Consider the following 17,535-nt stretch of genomic DNA (forward strand, 5'->3'; position numbering starts at 1 on the left):
ATTCCTACAGGATTTTTTCCAAGAGTTTCTCCAGGAATTCTTCAAAGAATTTCTCCAGAAACCCGCAGGAAATCGTCCAAAAATACTTCCAAAAATTACTCCTGAATTTCACCCGAGGTTCCTCCAGGAATTTGTGAAGAAATTTTTCAAGGAATTCCAACAGAAATTACTTCAGGAACTTCTTCAGGAATTCCTCCAATAATTAATTCAGAAATTCCTTCAGGAATTTTTTAGGTTTTTTCTCCACCAGAAATTTCTTCATGAATACCTCCAGGATCCTTCAGGAAACCTTTAGTAATTTCTCAAGAAAAAACTCCTGGGATTACTCTAAGAATTCGTCCGAGAATTCCTTTAGGGGTTTCCCCAGAAATTCCTCCGAAAATTTATAAGGAATTGCGCCAAAAATTCCTTCCGAAATTCCTCCAGGAACTCTTCAGGAATTCCTTAATAAATTCTTCTTGGAATATCACCAGGAAGACCTTCAAGAATGCATCAAGAAATTTCTCCAAGAATTCATCCAGGAATTCCTCCACGACATCTGTCTAGAATTCTTCCAAGAACCCCTCCTGGAATCTTGCCTGGAATTCCTCCAAAAAAAACTTACAGGACTTTCCCCAAGAATTTCACCGGAGGCCTCTCAATGACTTCTGCCAAAAATTCCTTCAGGAATTTCTCTACAAATACCTCCAAGGATTTTTTCATGAAATTCTTTCAAGAATTCATCCACAAAATATTCCAGAAATTCCTTCATGAAAACCTTCAAGGTTCTTCGGGAAACCTCCAGAAATTCCTCAAGAAAATACTTCTGAAACAACTCCAGGGATGCCTCCGAGAATTCCTCCAGGAACTGCTCCGAGACTTCATTCCAAAATTCCCCCAAGAATATTGTTAAGAATTCCTCCAAGAATCCTATCAGGAAGTTCTTCAAAAAATTCCTCCATTTTTCCGAAATTTTCTCCAGTTATTCTTCTAAAACTACTGCCAAGAATTTCTCCAAGAATCCGTACAGGAATTCCTCCAGAAATTATTTCAAGAATTCCGACAGAAACTCAGATAAGGGAACGTTCAAAAATTACCTCCAATATTTGGGGGAGGAAGGTGTCTAGAAAAGTGTGACAGTACGTGTATTGGGTATAGGATGTTGGCAGTCCACCGATATAGCGAAATTGCACAATCGCACAAAAGAAACACGGAATAGTGCTACAGACTACGGAACGTTTATACGATGTTTCATCAGAAACGGATGGCTTAATACTAAAGTAGGTGCAAATAAATAAAAACATAACAGCAAAACACTCGATGTACTTTGATTGGCTTATGGCAGTGCTGCCAATTAATCTGCTTTTCATCGGGGCGATCACTGCTAGCTCAACATAGGAAAAGTGCGTGACAGAGGGGGGAGGGGGGGTCTAGAAATCCCGAAAAACGATGGACGTAATATTTGAATCTTCCCTAAAAGGGCTGAAAGTCTCTCAAATAAAGCTAAATCAATCAATCTTCCCTAAAAATTTCTTCAAGACATGCTCCAATGCTTCTGTTAAAAATTCCTCCAAGAATCCCTTCAAGAATTTGGCCAGAGATTCATTTATTCTTGGAGTATCTCTAAGGATTTATCAATAAACAATTTCAGGAATTATTCCAGGAAATCCTTCAGAAGTTCCTCCAAAAATGCCTACAAGAATCTTTGCAGGAATTCCTTCACAAATTCCTCCAACAATCCAGAATCAATTTTAAAATTTAAATCTATATATATAAAAATGCAGTGGCATACGTGGGACCGCGCATAGGGTAATTCAGTAACAAATTTTGAAAACGACGTATAATCAATGGTGTAGCATTGATTATACGTCGTTTTCAAAATTTGCTGCTGAATTCATGTATTTTGGACAGGCTGAGGACAACGTTGGAAAAATCGTCCCCTAGCTTCCTTAGAAAGTAATAAATTATTTTGCAAAGTTACTAATTCGCTTATTATATGATTGTTCTTTGCGTTCCTGATGACAAAAAACTTAACGAAAGCATTTTAAGCTAAGAAAATCACAATTTCCAATCGCCTGTTAGAATTGCTTTTTGGACACCGAATATATGTTTTGGACACCCTCAGGTATATATAATTTGGACAGGTCAAATATCTCAATGTTTAGCCATGAATACTGCTAAATCATGAAAGTAGCATAAATGAACACATATTTTCTTGCAAATAATCAAATTTCTCGGCTTAACAGGCATCTATTTTGATAACTATTACAGTTTTTGTTGGAATCGAGGAAATATCGCCAGACCCACAGAATACGCCTCCAAGTATGCAATCGTATACCATCCCCATGTAGTTCGTCAGATGACCAAAATATATTTACAGTAGAGAGCTTGTAATGTATTTTGGACACCACCTATTTTAAGTGTTCTAGATGAATGTTAAGAGATTAGCTGCCGAATGCTGTTTTATTGATCATTTTTCATTGCAATAAGGCTTTCATTTTTTTTACAATTATTAATTCAATGATTTTGAGGTGAATATTATATTTGACTGTGAAGTGTATGTCGTCTTGCATACCTGTGCATTTGAGGGGTTTCAGTGAAACAATTTACATTTTCGATAATTTTGAAGTAAATTCTTAATTGTTAAGCGTATTTTCAACGTAAATCATCAGAATAGGGTCTGTTTGATATAATAATCGATATTGAGAAGTATCCTCTTTTAGTAGCTCTCCGGAACAAGGCATACAACGCCTTGCATGTCCAAATTACATACATGTCCAAATTATATTTTTTACCCTAACTTGCAAACGGAAGGTTCGAATTTGATCATCTTTGTTTTGTTCTGTTAGTTTTCACCCAAGGAAGGTTTATGAGGCAAAAAAACATGGAAAAATTGAGAATTTTAGAAAAACGATCTTCCGTACGTTTGACCGGGGACTTGGTGTTGACTAGAAACTTAAAACGTCAAAAAACGCAGTAGGCAAGACAAAGTTTGCCGGGTACAGCTAGTTTATTTAATTTTCTCATACAAACGTTGATCCACCCTAGTGTAGAAGAAAATAATTTGAACAGAGCGATTAAAAATGTTTAGGAGTGCAATGTCGACTTTGGCTCGGTTGGCGTCTCCACTATAATAGGGCTCTGCACGAAAGTCTCTCCCTCTCTTTTACTTTTATTGAGATTTTGTTAACAACAAGGCCACGAAATGTCAAAACTCCTTGCAAAATCAAAACAATGCAGTGCCCTATGTCACGCATTGGCATTACATGTGAAAATGTGAGAAGAGCCAATGTGCGCGTTTTGAAAACAAATCTATTTCGATCGCTCAATCAATCCACTCACATCCAACACTATCCAGAAAATCTCACCTTACCTATACGCTATCTGGCAGTAGTGTTTATGGTATGGATGTGCGTAGGTGGAACGAGATAGACCCGGCAGAGTCCGAAACAGGTTTATTTCCAAAACGATTCTTGGCTATTTTCACATGGTATGCTAGACTTTTGACAGTTTCGCAAAATTTCTCCATCATCATGTCGATATGTCGACTGTCAGTCATCACCAGTCAGTGTTTGATCAACGCAACGAGAACAACAAAAAGTGCAAAAAGTGTCCGCCTCGTAAATAAAAGTTATGTTTTTCTCGTGATTACTGCTGTTTTTTGGTGATAAAAGTGCGCGATTACGCTACAGAACGAGCTCGCCTGTCGAAAGTTGACCGATAGTGATGGGTACGTTTGTTGCGGGATGTGGCTGAGACATGAAATCTTCCGGGGGACGGCGCAACAGACGTCGGAATTCCAGTGATTATTAGCTTCTGGCTACGGGTTTGGATTGTGATTTTCCGATACAGTAAAGGGGGTTTCAGTAGCATACGGATAGTGATCCTCTAATTAGCTGGGTAGCTCGAATTTCTGGAAGTTCCACGCATATGATGATCATTAAGGAATTCCAAATTCCCCACCCATCCGCGTACGCACTTTCGCAGTGGAAAAGCGAACAACCACAGCGAGAGGCGTTTATGCTGATGTGTTCATGCGTTTGAGTAGTGTATCTACTTCATTCTCTCTTTTTTGTTGCTCTCTTTTGATACGTTATCTTATCACTCGTTCGGCAAAACATGTAAACATTGGCTGCCGCCGGTTTGAGTAAAAAAAGCACCCAAATCGTACCTATACATAGCGGCGAAGTTTTGTGGAGTTACAGCTGTCTAGACAATCAGGGCCAGAATGTGTCAGTTTAAAGACTGAAGTTGCACATAGGGAATTAACCCAAGAAGCACGCTCTGTTTCAGTCGGACTGTAATGCCACCAAGAAAAGCTTAAAGAAATACGCAAAGACTTTCGTTTGATAGGTGTTATCAAGGATCCACCGAGGTTCTTCTAGATTGTCATAGTCCCGCTTGCCTAGAAGGCCTAGAACGTTCGCTGTACACTTCCGACGCTGCTCATCCCATGCGTCCTAAAAGTAATAAATAACAGCCATCGCATCCTTTCTTCTTTACCAGACTTTGGGTCGATAGTTTCAAGATCAAGATCTTTTGAACAAACAACTATGGAGATTCAGCATGGACTAGGGATGTCACCAATTCGGGAATTTCGGGAAAACTTTGTGGTTTCTAGGGAATTTTTAGTTTAATGAGCTGAAGTTCTAATTCTCATAAATCCCTGAACATTTTCCTTGTTAGAATGACAAATCCCTGGAACGGCTGATTTCTGAAAACTAATAATAGTGACATTGAGAAATTTGAAATGTTCCAGAAACTTGTTGAACAAATTGTGTGTCACAGAAACAAACAAATCCATTATTACTTATATGAAGTTATTTTAAAACCTTCCAGCCTCAACCAACGATTCAACCAAACTTGAGAAGCACCTTAAGCTGCTCAAAGAGGAGTACACCAAACTGCAGAAGAACTATGCAGAGCTGGAACGGAAGTACAGCAAAGCGGCCGCCTCCAGCGATGACCGCGATCTGGGCGAATTCAGCAGCTTCGTGTCACGCCTGGTGATGACCGTTGCCACGCTGTACGGGCGCAAAACCTATTCGGACATAACGGTGAAGCTGAAGGACAAAACCATGCCGGCTCACAAGTTTGTCCTGAACGCCCGCAGCGAGGAGTGGCGCGAAGAAGTCATTGCGGACCAAACGGAACTCGGTACGTGGCAAATTGTTTTCTTACTTGTAAAACTTACGTCACAAACCTTACTATTTCTTTTTTTAGATTGGTCCGACATGGACGCCGACGTAGGTTTCGCGCTCCTCCGCTGGATCTACACCGACGTGGTGGATCTGCAGCACGACTCGCTGGCACTGGATTTGCTGAAAACTTCCCATCGGTTCAAGCTGCCCGGACTGATGGGCCTGTGCGAGCGTGCCCTGGTGTCCTCTGTTTCGGTGCGGTCGTGCGTTCGGTTTTACTGCGTAGCTGAAGATGTGGGCGCTTCAAATCTGCTGGAGTACTGTTCCGGGTTGATTTCGACCCATTGGGACGACCTGACGCCGCAGGATTTCGAGCACATGTCTGGTCCGCTGCTGTACAAAATGCTGACCAGTAAAACGAAACATCCGCTGCACGCTGCCGTACGCTTGCTGCGAGAAGACGTGGTGTTTCTTTGTCTGGTGGAAAACGACGATTCGGTGAGTGATTTTTTTAAATTATTAACAATCATTTGGTGGTTTTGCGAAGGATTAGATAGATATATCGGAAGTCCGGCTCCAGAGGCACGTTATCCCCTATATGGGACATTTGTGTCATCATAATGGAATAAGCAGGGCGCAAAATTTTCGAGCAGACGAGCTGAAGTTCACCGTGCGGAAATTTTCATTCACTTGCCTGCATATTCATATTCAGCTGCTCGATACTCGTTTGTCAACTGAATGAAAGTCAATGAATATTTCGGCACCTACATTTCAAAAGGGCGTAACTGCTTTATCAACCAATGCCTTCTCACAGAGCTGTGGGTCGTATTTCATTCATCTCACGCAATTCACATCCATTAATCGAAAGAGGAGGCTTTTATCTTTCTATTTGTGCTAGTGGATTGCTCGAGAGGGATGGGATACGCTCCACAGCTTTGTGAGAAGGCATTGGTTGTAAATGCAGTTACGCCCTTTTGAAATGTTGGTGCCGATTTGTAAACATCTTACAAAGTGTTAAATTGCTGATAAAATATTAACTTTTCGATTACATTTAACGGTGCTTTACACAGCTCTTTTCCCATTTGATTGTTGTGGAGTGTTTTTGAAAGGAATCGTAGCCATAAACGTAGGTAATTTTGAAGATGTTTCCCGATCGGCTTTATATTCAATGACTACGAATTGACTGACTGTGTGAAGAGGGAGAGCGAAAATGAATTTGCTTGTTTTGAATATTCAGTGCATAATCATTCAAATTCGTGTTGTTTTCAGTCAATGAATATGAACATTTTGCACCCTGGGAATAAGAGACTACTTTATCACCTGTGGGGGAAGGACAACAATCGGAAATCAGTCAGTAGAATTAGTAATGTAATAGATGAGTCGGCAGTAGCCAGTCAATGATTTGACCAGTATGCTGCAATTATGCTTAGACAGATTAGTTAAAAATTTTGTCACCACAGGAGATAACTCAGTACAATACAATTTTGTTTGGCTAACACATGACTCAAAACTATTGCAGTACATATTGTAGTAGCCCAGGACTGGACCCGATGCTTTAGTCAACATTTACTGGAATAGCTCGCTCAGGTCCAATCAAGTCATATGTGCAATGCTGCGAGCTAACTCAGCCAATTTATTTTCAGCGAAGAAAGAATGGCCAAGCAGGTACCTATACCAGATGAGAAGCATTTGCTGAATTCAGCACCTCAATTTAATTCGACAAGCGATAATTAGGTATCAGGTATCAGTAGGTCGGCTCCAGAGGCACGCTCTCCTCCATTTGGGAAATTTGTGCCTTCGCCATGAAAACGAGCCTATTCATCATTTACCTGAGAAAGAAGGGAAGGAAAAAAGATGGAAAAGGGAAAAGGACAGGTAAAGGAATAAGATCGTCATACACCCATAAGCGTACCACAACGGATTCACACAGCGACCTAAAAAGGACACTGTGATAACGCATAAAGCGTAAAGAGAGCCTATAGCTCTTTACCACAGCGAGTCAAGAACAACAGAACATCCTGAAGATTCAGGTTTCTGAAGTAAGTTTCACTTAAGGACGCGTAGTGCGTCATCAGCATCATTGAAATCTCGCTCGAAATTTCAAAGTGATAAAACTCTAGTCACCAAAGCGCATATTTGTATGAAAATGTATCATCCCATTTGCTCACTCGTGGTGAGTGTGATGATACTTTTTCTGCTGCGTGGCTACAGAATTGTCCGTTTTTTATCACTTAAAAAACGCGAGACAAACAATCATTGAAAATTGAAAAGTCAATGATTCCTATGAAAATTCTGTGATGCACCAAGTCACCTTAATAAAACTGGACAACTAGGTACATTTAAAATGATACGAAGTTCCACAATCGGATTCACAGCTATCACGTACAAATGAATCAGCTTGCTGAAAGTTCGTCATGTGATACCTAGCTGATTCGGCAGTGGCCAGTCAATGCTTTGACCAGCATGCTGCAATTCTACTTGGACAGATTTGTTAGATACTTTGCCATCCCTAGAGATGGCTCAGTACAATACAATTTTGTTTGTCGACATGGCTCCAAACTACCAATATTGTTTGTGCTGAGTGGCAGCCCAGGTGTCAATCAGGGCCGGATTTACGGGGGAGGCCAGGGGGGCATGGCCCCGGGCCCCCACGTTTTATGGGCCCCCACAAAATCTTACTTGCCGAAAATGTAAAACATTAAAATTTTGGAAGAATGTTGTCATATACCGTAATCCGGGGTAACATTGATCGGCTTGTCCGACCTCATGAAATGTTCAAACAAGCATTTTACATTGAATCAGTTTCTGCTATCGAATAGTATATCGTAATCTGCTGTAATTTAGCTATTAAATGACATGTAATTCTTCAAAATTGAATTTCATAAACATTGAAATAAATCGATTTTTCCATAAGGCGCTGTCCATAAACTACGTAGACTTTTTTTGAGCCATCTCAGACCCCCCCCTCGTAGACTTTTGTTCATACAAAATTTTCGAAATTTGTATGGAGCGTAGACTTTGGCCAGACCCCCCGTCCCCCCTAAGAGTCTACGTAGTTTATGGACAGGCCCTAACTGTGTTTCGTAACGCAATGAGATACATTGTCAAACATTCATGCATGGCATGAATACTAGATACAACATGAGGATAGAAATCACTGTATTACTTCAATATGATATCCTAGAGTTGGATTTAATGAACGAAACTCTTATGAAAATGTTTTTTTTTGTAATAAAATATACGATTTAGGCGTTATTCGCGGTTTGGGGTATTTTAATCTTAAAATAACTCAAAAAGTACATAACTTGTAAAAATTTGGACAACATATTCGAAATCAGCGACCCCGAATTTAGTAAGTAAGGGTATTTTTAACACAAACGAACATTGATGACTGGCATGATCAATGTTACCCCAAATGTACAAAATCAAAAATTAGATTAAAAAGCTTATTTTAACATGATTTAAAGTTTCACAATACTTTTTCTGGTAGCTTAACACGTACTCAGAGGGCCAGTACTTGTTTTAAAAATATAAATCATGTAACATTTGCTTTAACAAGAGAATTATTCAAGAAAGAACGAAAATTCTGATCAATGTTACCCCGGATTACGGTACCATCCTGTTGTGGTTTTAAGGTTGACAAAAATTTCGTTTTTTTTTCTAATGTTACTTCATCCTTCGGAAAATTTTGTCGGATTTCAACGTTTCAAGGGGGGGATAAATTATTCAAGAAATTTTGAAATTTTAAGATAAAATTCAAGTCGTCATGATTTTTTTATCAAATCCGATAAGTTAATTTTAATCATATACATTTCTGGAGCTCGATTTCAATAGATCGTATGTGCTTTTGTCGATTAAAAATTCGATCAGTTGGATTCGCTTATTATAGCAAAAACCGTTGAAATTGAGCAAAGTTGATACATACAGCAGAATCCTCACAAAACAAACTTTCTGTTCCATCATTAAAAGTTTGCAAGATATCTGCCATGGGGCCCATATAGCCGAGGCGGTAAACGCACGGGTATTCAGCATGACCATGCTGAGGGTGACGGGTTCGATTCCCGGTCGGTCCAGGATCTTTTCGTAAAGGAAATTTCCTTGACTTCCTTGGGCATAGAGTATCTTCGTGCCTGCCACACGATATACACATGCAAAATGGTCATTGGCAGAGGAAGCTCTCCGTTAATAACTGTGGAAATGCTCATAGAACACTAAGCAGGCTTCGTCCCAGTGAGGACGTTACGCCAAGAAGAAAAAGAAGAAGAAGATATCTGCCATATTGCTACAATGACTAAAATAAACTGATCGAATTGTATATCGACAAAAGCACATACGACCTATTCAAATCGAGCTCCAGATTTATTATTATTGTCATTCGCCCTCTTGACGGATCAATGAGCACTGTGGCAAAAGAGAATGAAGTTTGTTTCGGCCTAATTGAAAAGATTATAGTTAATTGTCCTGCGGCTTACACAAACTTCCTCTAAAACTGGATAACAATATTTCATTTGAATAAATAAATCAGTCCTTTGCAATTGCACAAGACGTTTAACAACAGTCCTGGTAAAAATCTTCGTCTGAGTTCTAGAAAATTTCCAAAACTGTGTAGAATGGGGAGCCAAAAAGTTCCTGCTGAATATTCGTGTTTATTTTTGTACTAGAGAAACTCTAGCAAGCTCAAGAAACACAGACCAAAACACTTCGAAATAATCCGCATAAAAGGATTATTTCGAAGAGTTTCGGTCTGTATTTAGTCAGTTCTTAAGAGATTTAATTTCTGAATTAGGGATGTAATTTTGGTGAACTTCTGACAAAACTCATAGGAAATTGCAGAAGAAATTTGTGGAAAAATAATAATAGATGATGAAAAAATCTAAAAGGTTCTGATTTTTTTTTCATTCGGCTTAAAAATCGTCTTAGATCTCCACCACAAATTTTCTAGAAATTTCTCAAAAAATCAAAAAGAGGTACATAAATTGAGGTCAGAAGCTCCGTCAGGAACACACTACAGATTATCGCTAACATTTCATAAATAGTTACAATGACTATATTAGAATATAGTAAATATATAAGAAGTTCCTTTTTTAATAGCCCTATGAAATTTACATAAAGTTTTACCAGAAGTTGATTTCGGAATTTTGTCGAAAATTCTTTTGGAACATCGCTAAAAACTTCTCTAACTAAGGATTACGCTAGAAATTCTTTTTAAAGCTTACGCAAAAACTACCTCTGCGATTGCATTATAAAGTAACTCAAACATTCTCGAAGATCCCTGCTATAAATTCTTTTTCAAATTTCTCTGTCTTTCTGTCTGTGTTTATGCCATGAGCACACTCGCGAAAAAAAAATTTTTTTTACTTTACGTCATTTCTTGTATCATTGTTTTACACTAGAATCAAATCTAAACATTACTTTTGAATAGGTAGCATTTGTTTTGTAATATGATTCAAAATCTTCCACAACGACAGTAGTACATTTTGTTTGATTTTTTTTTCACGATTTTTTCAATTCTAAACAAGCAAAAATATATCAATATAATGCTTTACCCAACACTTCGATACCGAAATAGCTGGCTCAGAGCCAACGAATTCATGTGATGCTTCAGTGCAAGCTAACTTATCAGTCATTTCAAGAATGGTCAACAATTAAAGCCATCCTTTGGAGATGGTCTAATTTTGGTTGAATCGTTCTCACTTTGCCCTTTTGCCACCACACAAGACATCCGTAAACCAAAACTGGTCGAACAACAGTTGTGTTGCCAACAGTAGCTGCAACTAGATGTTTTGCTCGGGTATCTTGGCGCGGCGACGTCGTCCACGGTTACCATGCCAACGTGCGACTCGCGATCAAAGCATGCGAGCAGAAATTCAAATATGTGAAAATTTTCAACCGAACCAGACGCGTGCTTTCTGCTAGTGCTTATTGTAAAAACTAAATTATAGAGTTAAATTGTTAGATTAAATAAATTAATATTAGAAATTATTATAGAAAAAGCGTTTAATTGGTAGTTTTACTACTGAAAATCTTGGGGTATCGGTTTTGGAGCAGTTCAGGTGAGTGCTGACCGAGGCCCTCCTAAGTGGCCTTTCGGACTGCCGACTGAAATTTATAAGTTGTGTAAATGCATTTGATATATTCGAGTTTTAGACCCCAAGTTCAACTAAAAGTACGTACTGTACCCGAAGGCCATACAAGCTTTCTTGATTCAGAACTAAATGTGGGCTGTACTGGAAAGCTTGGAATCAAAAATAACTCCAACGTACTTTGCCTGTTCACAGTCACATCAATTTCAGAATCAGAGAGACACAAAGGTCGAACGCCATTACGATGTCGCCTTACCGTGAAAAGAACAATAGATGTTTCACTCGAATTTATCAAAAGGCCATATTGGCTACACCAACCCTCAACTACCCGAAATGCACTTTGCATCAGGTCGAAAAGGGTGCTGGCTGATGCACATACCAACTACCAATGTTAGGTAATCATCGGCAGAGCCACAAGTAGGAAAACCGCTATTATTAAGTTGCCTCAATAGCGTATCTGCTACGAGATTCCACAAAAACGGTGATAAGACTCTCCCTTGGGAGCATCCACAAACACTCAGTTTTCTAATCGCTGCCAGACGCAATGTCGAGAAGAGATGCCGGTTTCTGAGCATTTGGTAAATCTAATCGGAAATCATTGGAGATATACCATGACCGTGCTTCAAATATGGCATCGAAAAACACGTTGCACCCTCTAAGAAGACACCCAAAAAAAGATTGCTTTTGAGCGAATGCTTTCTCGATATCGTAAACAACCTTGTGAAAGGGTCACAGTGGACTTACCAGATTGGTAGGCATGAAGAGGCACGTTGGTAAGATGTGATGATCCACAATGCGTTCTAAGCATTTCATAAGAAAAGAAATCAAACTGATAGGTCTAAAACTCTGCTTCTTCATACGACACACGACCCACTTTCGGAATAAATTTAACAGTAATATCCCGCCAAGATTTGGGAATATACTTTGTAGCAAAACTGCAAACAAGTATATTTTTTTTCAAAACATTTTTGAAATAATCAAACCTCTTCTGAAGCAAAATAAGGTATATACAATCTGCCCCAGGAGATTTGAAAGGAGCAAAACTGTTTAGTGGCCACTCAATCGATTCTATAGTTTCAATATTCCGAGCCGATGCCGGTGAATCATAACTATGTACAAGAAAAGGCATCAGGTTCATCACATCCGGGGAAGTGTGTGCTAAATAAGCATTTCAGGATTTCCTCATCAGATGAAATGGAATCGCCATTTAGCAAACAAAGTTCGTTCACTCGGATATCCTTAGATTTTGCCAGGATATTGTTTATCCGACTGATTCCACTCAAACTGACAACATTTTTACAAAGATTTTTCCAGCCGGATCGTTCAGCACCTAGAGCTTTCTGGTATGTCTTGAGAGCCGACTTTAAAGGCTCCGATCTAGTCATACGTCGACTATTACAACTTTTTCTACATTGTTTCCTGAGCTTCGCCAGATCGGAGTTCCACCAAAGGCATGATATTTACAGGCCGTAGAGGGCAAGCTTATCGACGGCCGGTCGACAACGGACCAGATCTTCACCGAACGGCAAATCCTTCAGAAATGCCATGAATTCCAGGTCCCAACGCATCACCTGTTCATCGACTTCAAAGCGGCATACGACAGTATCGACCGCACAGAGCTATGGAAAATTATGGACGAGAACAGCTTTCCCGGGAAGCTGACTAGACTGATAAGAGCAACGATGGACGGTGTGCAGAACAGCGTAAGGATTTCGGGTGAGCTATCCAGTTCATTTGAATCTCGACGGGGACTACGACAAGGTGATGGACTTTCCTGCCTACTATTCAACATCGCCCTGGAAGGTGTTATGCGACGAGCCGGGCTCAACAGCCGGGGTACGATCTTCACGAAATCCAGCCAATTTGTCTGTTTTGCGGATGACATGGATATTATTGCCAGAACATTTGGAACGGTGGCAGAACTGTACACCCGCCTGAAACGTGAAGCAGCAAAGGTCGGACTGGTGGTGAATGCGGCTAAGACAAAGTACATGCTGGTAGGTGGGACTGAGCGAGACAGGACAAGCCTTGGCAGCAATGTTACGATAGACGGGGATACTTTCGAGGTGGTAGAAGAATTCGTCTACCTCGGTTCCTTGCTAACGGCTGACAATAACGTGAGCCGTGAAATACGAAGGCGCATCATCAATGGAAGTCGTGCCTACTATGGGCTCCAGAAGAAACTGCGGTCAAAAAAGATTCACCCCCGCACCAAATGTACCATGTACAAGACGTTAATAAGACCGGTGGTTCTCTACGGACACGAGACATGGACGATGCTCGAGGAGGACCTGCAAGCACTCGGAGTTTTCGAGCGACGGGTGCTAAGGACGATCTTCGGCGGTGTGCAGGAGAACGGTGTGTGGCGGAGAAGAATGAACCACGAGCTCGCTGCACTTTACGGCGAACCCAGCATCCAGAAGGTGGCCAAAGCCGGAAGGATACGGTGGGCAAGCATGGGAAAACTCATTCGCTCACCCGAATGCTGGCGATGCAAGCTAGCAAAAAGAACGCCAACAACCCAATACTGAGTGAGAGCACGGCGCACTAAGAACGAACGCAGCACGAACGGCACGCCACCGACGCTAACGATGCGAATCAGGAGAGAAACAAGTAGAGAGCGAAATGAATCAGCTTGCATCGGTGTATACGAAAAGAACGTTCGCTCTCTCAACTACCGAGTGGCATTCAGCTGATTGAATCAAAACGCACTCACTGATTCAATTCCCAGTACTGAATGCTTCCACTGAACGCTAAATGAACGTTCCAAAACGAATGCTGTCGCACCCGACTCAGAACGCAAACATTCGTTCAATATTGGTTCGTTCGCCTTCGGCACTCAGATTCGGTAGCGATTCATTCGGCCGCCGTTGCTTGCGTCGCCCGGTGTTTGGCGATTAGAAAGAATGGGCAATGAAAGTGGAAAGATTCTGCTTGGCTGGGGGAGAAGCACACTCGCATCAGATTGTGCGTGGATGTGAGTGAGGGATACACAATAAATTAATGATTTTTTCCCATCCTTGACGGTGGGCAGGGCATGTTGCAAGAATGCCGGACAACAACCCTGCAAAGCTGGTGTTTGCAACTGATCCGGTTGGCACAAGAAGGCGAGGAGCGCAGAGAGCACGATGGGCGGACCAGGTGGAGCGTGATCTGGCGAGTGTTGGGCGTGACCGAGGATGGAGAGCTGCAGCTGCAAATCGAGTATTATGGCGGCAAATTGTTGATTCAGTATTATCATGAATTTGATGTGAACTAAATAAATGAAAAATGAAAGAGGGCAAGCTTCCATGATAAAGGCCGTTGTAGTATCGACGGCATCATCAAAATCACTTGGTGTCGATGGCTGGTGATCATCCATGAAAATTGGACGATACCAAATCAATGAAGAGATCCCACTTGATTGACCGGGAATCTCTAAAACGTAAAGTTTGCGAATTAACATTCAAATGTACCTAAAAAAAGATGTAGGGAATCGCGCCACTTGGGCGGTGGCTTCTATTTTCGTCTGTTTTCCACTATAACTCAGTCAAATTTGAACCAATTGACACAATTTTTGGAATGCAGTGAGATAGGTATAGTATCTACCCGTGTACAACATTTCAAGTCAATTGGTTCAAAATTGACGGAGTTATAGTGGAAAACAGACGAATTTAGAAGCCACCGCCCAAGTAGCGCGATACCCTAGGTATGGTTAGATAAAGATTCTTCATCTGATACATGCGAATTGGTCAGCCCGTAATTAATTCTGCTAGGGCGCCCAAATTCTTATGAAGGTTGGGCGGTTACCTATGTTTAGTAATCCAAAATCTGTACTACTTTAGTACTCCATGAAACTGTGTAAATCGCATGATGCGAAACCATATAGAGTATTGATTCCCTTATTAAGCATGTGGCTCCCATTTTCATCCTACGAAAAAAAAAAAAGGATTGAAGCGCTGCTTGTTTTGTTTCTTATTTTTGTATTTTTTGTTAAAAGTGAGCACTCATGAAAACAAAAAGAACGGAGTCAATCGGTGCCGTAATCGCTTGTTTTCGAATAGGATCAATATGGGAGCGTGAGATTACTGATGGCACACATACCCTAGATGAAAATTTAAACTAATCAATGTCAGCTTCACAGTGATCCGATGCTTGTAATAAAAAAAATGATGCCCAAGACTTAGAATATCGAAAAACTATCAGTTTTCATATAACTGTTTTAAAATTTAAGTATTGATAATTTTTGAATATTTGAGATTTGGTTTGCATTATTACATTACGTGTATCATTAATGGAATTTTACTCATTATATGTTGTTGAATTCGTCTTACTTTCACAGTAAATAGTAGAAGTACTCTTGAACTCGCTAGAGTTAAAAAGGATATGAAAACACTTTCTTATAACCATCCATAACGCCACTTTTTTGTAATCAAAGGCAACGCCACTGTGTTCTATATTAAATTGTATTTTAGACCCTATTCCTTTCTGTCAGGAAAGATTTTCGGACATATTATTTGAGGCTACCCACAATAATACCTACTTATTTATTATATCACATCAATTTCGAGCATAAATCAACATTTTAACAAAGCATTTTTTTCATTACTGACTCACGTTTTCAGTCATAAAAGCAATTAAATTACTCCTAAAATCCTAGCCTATGGTTTCTTAACGTAAAACAAGGCAAAACTAATCATCTAGAGACCTGTCAATATTCTATGTTTCTTATGTACTTCATCACGTTGAACACAAATATGACCGCCATCGCATCCGCATGGTAGCTGTTTTTCTCCACCTTGGTGGCGGAATTGCACATCGTCCCCCGGCAGAAGCAGTACGTGGAATCGTTTATCGTTTGGCAGCCCTCCTGGTAGGGCTCTTCTATGTGATGCTGTTTGGTCCAGTTACCATTTCTGTAGATCTGCAATCGATGGAAGAAAATTAGGAAAGGGTGTAACGCCATACGAAGCTTTGTTTCCCGACCTGTTCGGTTTCCTTCTGCAGGGCACAGTCACGGCTGATGGTTTCCTGCTCGCGATTCATCAGCTGGATCTTGAAGATTCGTTTCACGCACATGGTGGACCACGGACAGTCCACGGTGAAGTAATCGGAGTGGTCGAATTTTGAGCACAGTTGCGTTTTCGTACTGTTTGCGGCGTACCGATTGGGCGGAGCTACCGTACACCGGAAGCACTTGATTCCGAGGGTGGTGTTGATTGCTAGAAATGGGAATGGAGAAAAACAAAAGTTTGGAATGTTAGTATGTACTTTCAAATGGTTTGTTCTATATCCCTTTCGGGACGGAGCGCAAAAAAGCGGAATTTCCATACAACTAGCTCAACTTGAGCTCTTCAGAACTCTTAGACTCCCCAAAAAAACAACAATTATTGTTCCTCATTTGGAAGAACTGCTGTTTATCTTTCTATTTCTAGCTTTGACTTCCTACATAAATCGGAAATAAAAAGTATGCGACAGATAAAAAAAATTCATGTTTTACGGTTTTTGTCCACTTTTTGTTTAACTTGATGTGGAAAATATCACAGGCAACATAAACAAAAGAAATGACGGAACTATTAAAATAGTTTACATAACATGAAACAAAGACTAAACAGATGAAAAAATATGCAAAACTGTTATCGCTTAACAGCACAATTGTGCTGATTCGTCACGAAAGGGATATACAAAGCAACAAAAACGATATTTGGTGGAAAGGCGCAACAAGTTCTTTATCTTTCCTACATATTGCACACAAAAACCCAATAAAAATACCTTGTATTTCTCATAAAATAATCATTTGAAATCTCGATCAAATTTGTGGCTGTTGGGGTCCACTAAAGACACTATATGCAAAGACACGAAATGTTCCAATTGGAATTCCAAATTTGCTGTCAATGTCATTCCAATCGAGCAGGAGACCTGTCAAACGCGCTTTAGAAGCATTGCTCGACAGCATCATCGTCATGACGCGAATCATCATCAACAGCAACAATCATCAGATTTCGTGTCTTTAGCATACAGTGTCTTTAGGGTCCACTATTGGGTAGATCGTATTCTCTTACTGTTGGGAACCACTGAGCAGATCAGCAGTCTCTCCCTATACTGATCGCTCACCGAAGGCAACGAGTCTGCCTTTCGGTTGATGCATAAAGCAGACAATTAGAATTAGAAGTTTTGTAACCGCCGTGCTGTAAACGTGTCGCGTCTTTATAATGTAGTATTTTAGTGTAAATAAAGTCTACGTTTTAATGTGTTCTTGTTTACTCCTTGGAGTTTAAATACACGACAATGTGTCACGGCCACCCCAAACTCCAGGACGTAACAGTGGCGACGAGTTACCCGGGCGTGCAGTG

General features: G+C 40.3%; 2 protein-coding genes across 2 annotated transcripts; one reads left to right on the forward strand and one right to left on the reverse strand.

Annotated features, from left to right (window-relative positions):
* Nucleotides 1–3,528: 3,528 nt before the first annotated feature.
* On the forward strand, nucleotides 3,529–5,869 carry LOC109422595 (rabankyrin-5). The gene is made up of 3 exons (XM_062860638.1): nucleotides 3,529–3,709; nucleotides 4,819–5,136; nucleotides 5,203–5,869. Exons 1-3 carry the CDS (start codon nucleotides 3,706–3,708, stop codon nucleotides 5,739–5,741), a joined length of 861 nt encoding a protein of 286 aa, XP_062716622.1. The 5' UTR covers nucleotides 3,529–3,705; the 3' UTR covers nucleotides 5,742–5,869.
* Nucleotides 5,870–15,713: 9,844 nt separating this feature from the next.
* On the reverse strand, nucleotides 15,714–16,528 carry LOC109402813 (uncharacterized). The gene is made up of 2 exons (XM_062860639.1): nucleotides 16,169–16,528; nucleotides 15,714–16,106 (listed from the first exon to the last, which is right to left on the reverse strand). The coding sequence occupies exons 1-2, from the start codon at nucleotides 16,511–16,513 to the stop codon at nucleotides 15,894–15,896; spliced, it is 558 nt and encodes a 185-aa protein (XP_062716623.1). The 5' UTR covers nucleotides 16,514–16,528; the 3' UTR covers nucleotides 15,714–15,893.
* Nucleotides 16,529–17,535: the final 1,007 nt, after the last annotated feature.

Source organism: Aedes albopictus, chromosome 3 (genome assembly GCF_035046485.1).
Source record: "Aedes albopictus strain Foshan chromosome 3, AalbF5, whole genome shotgun sequence".
NCBI classification, from domain to species: Eukaryota; Metazoa; Arthropoda; class Insecta; order Diptera; family Culicidae; genus Aedes; species Aedes albopictus.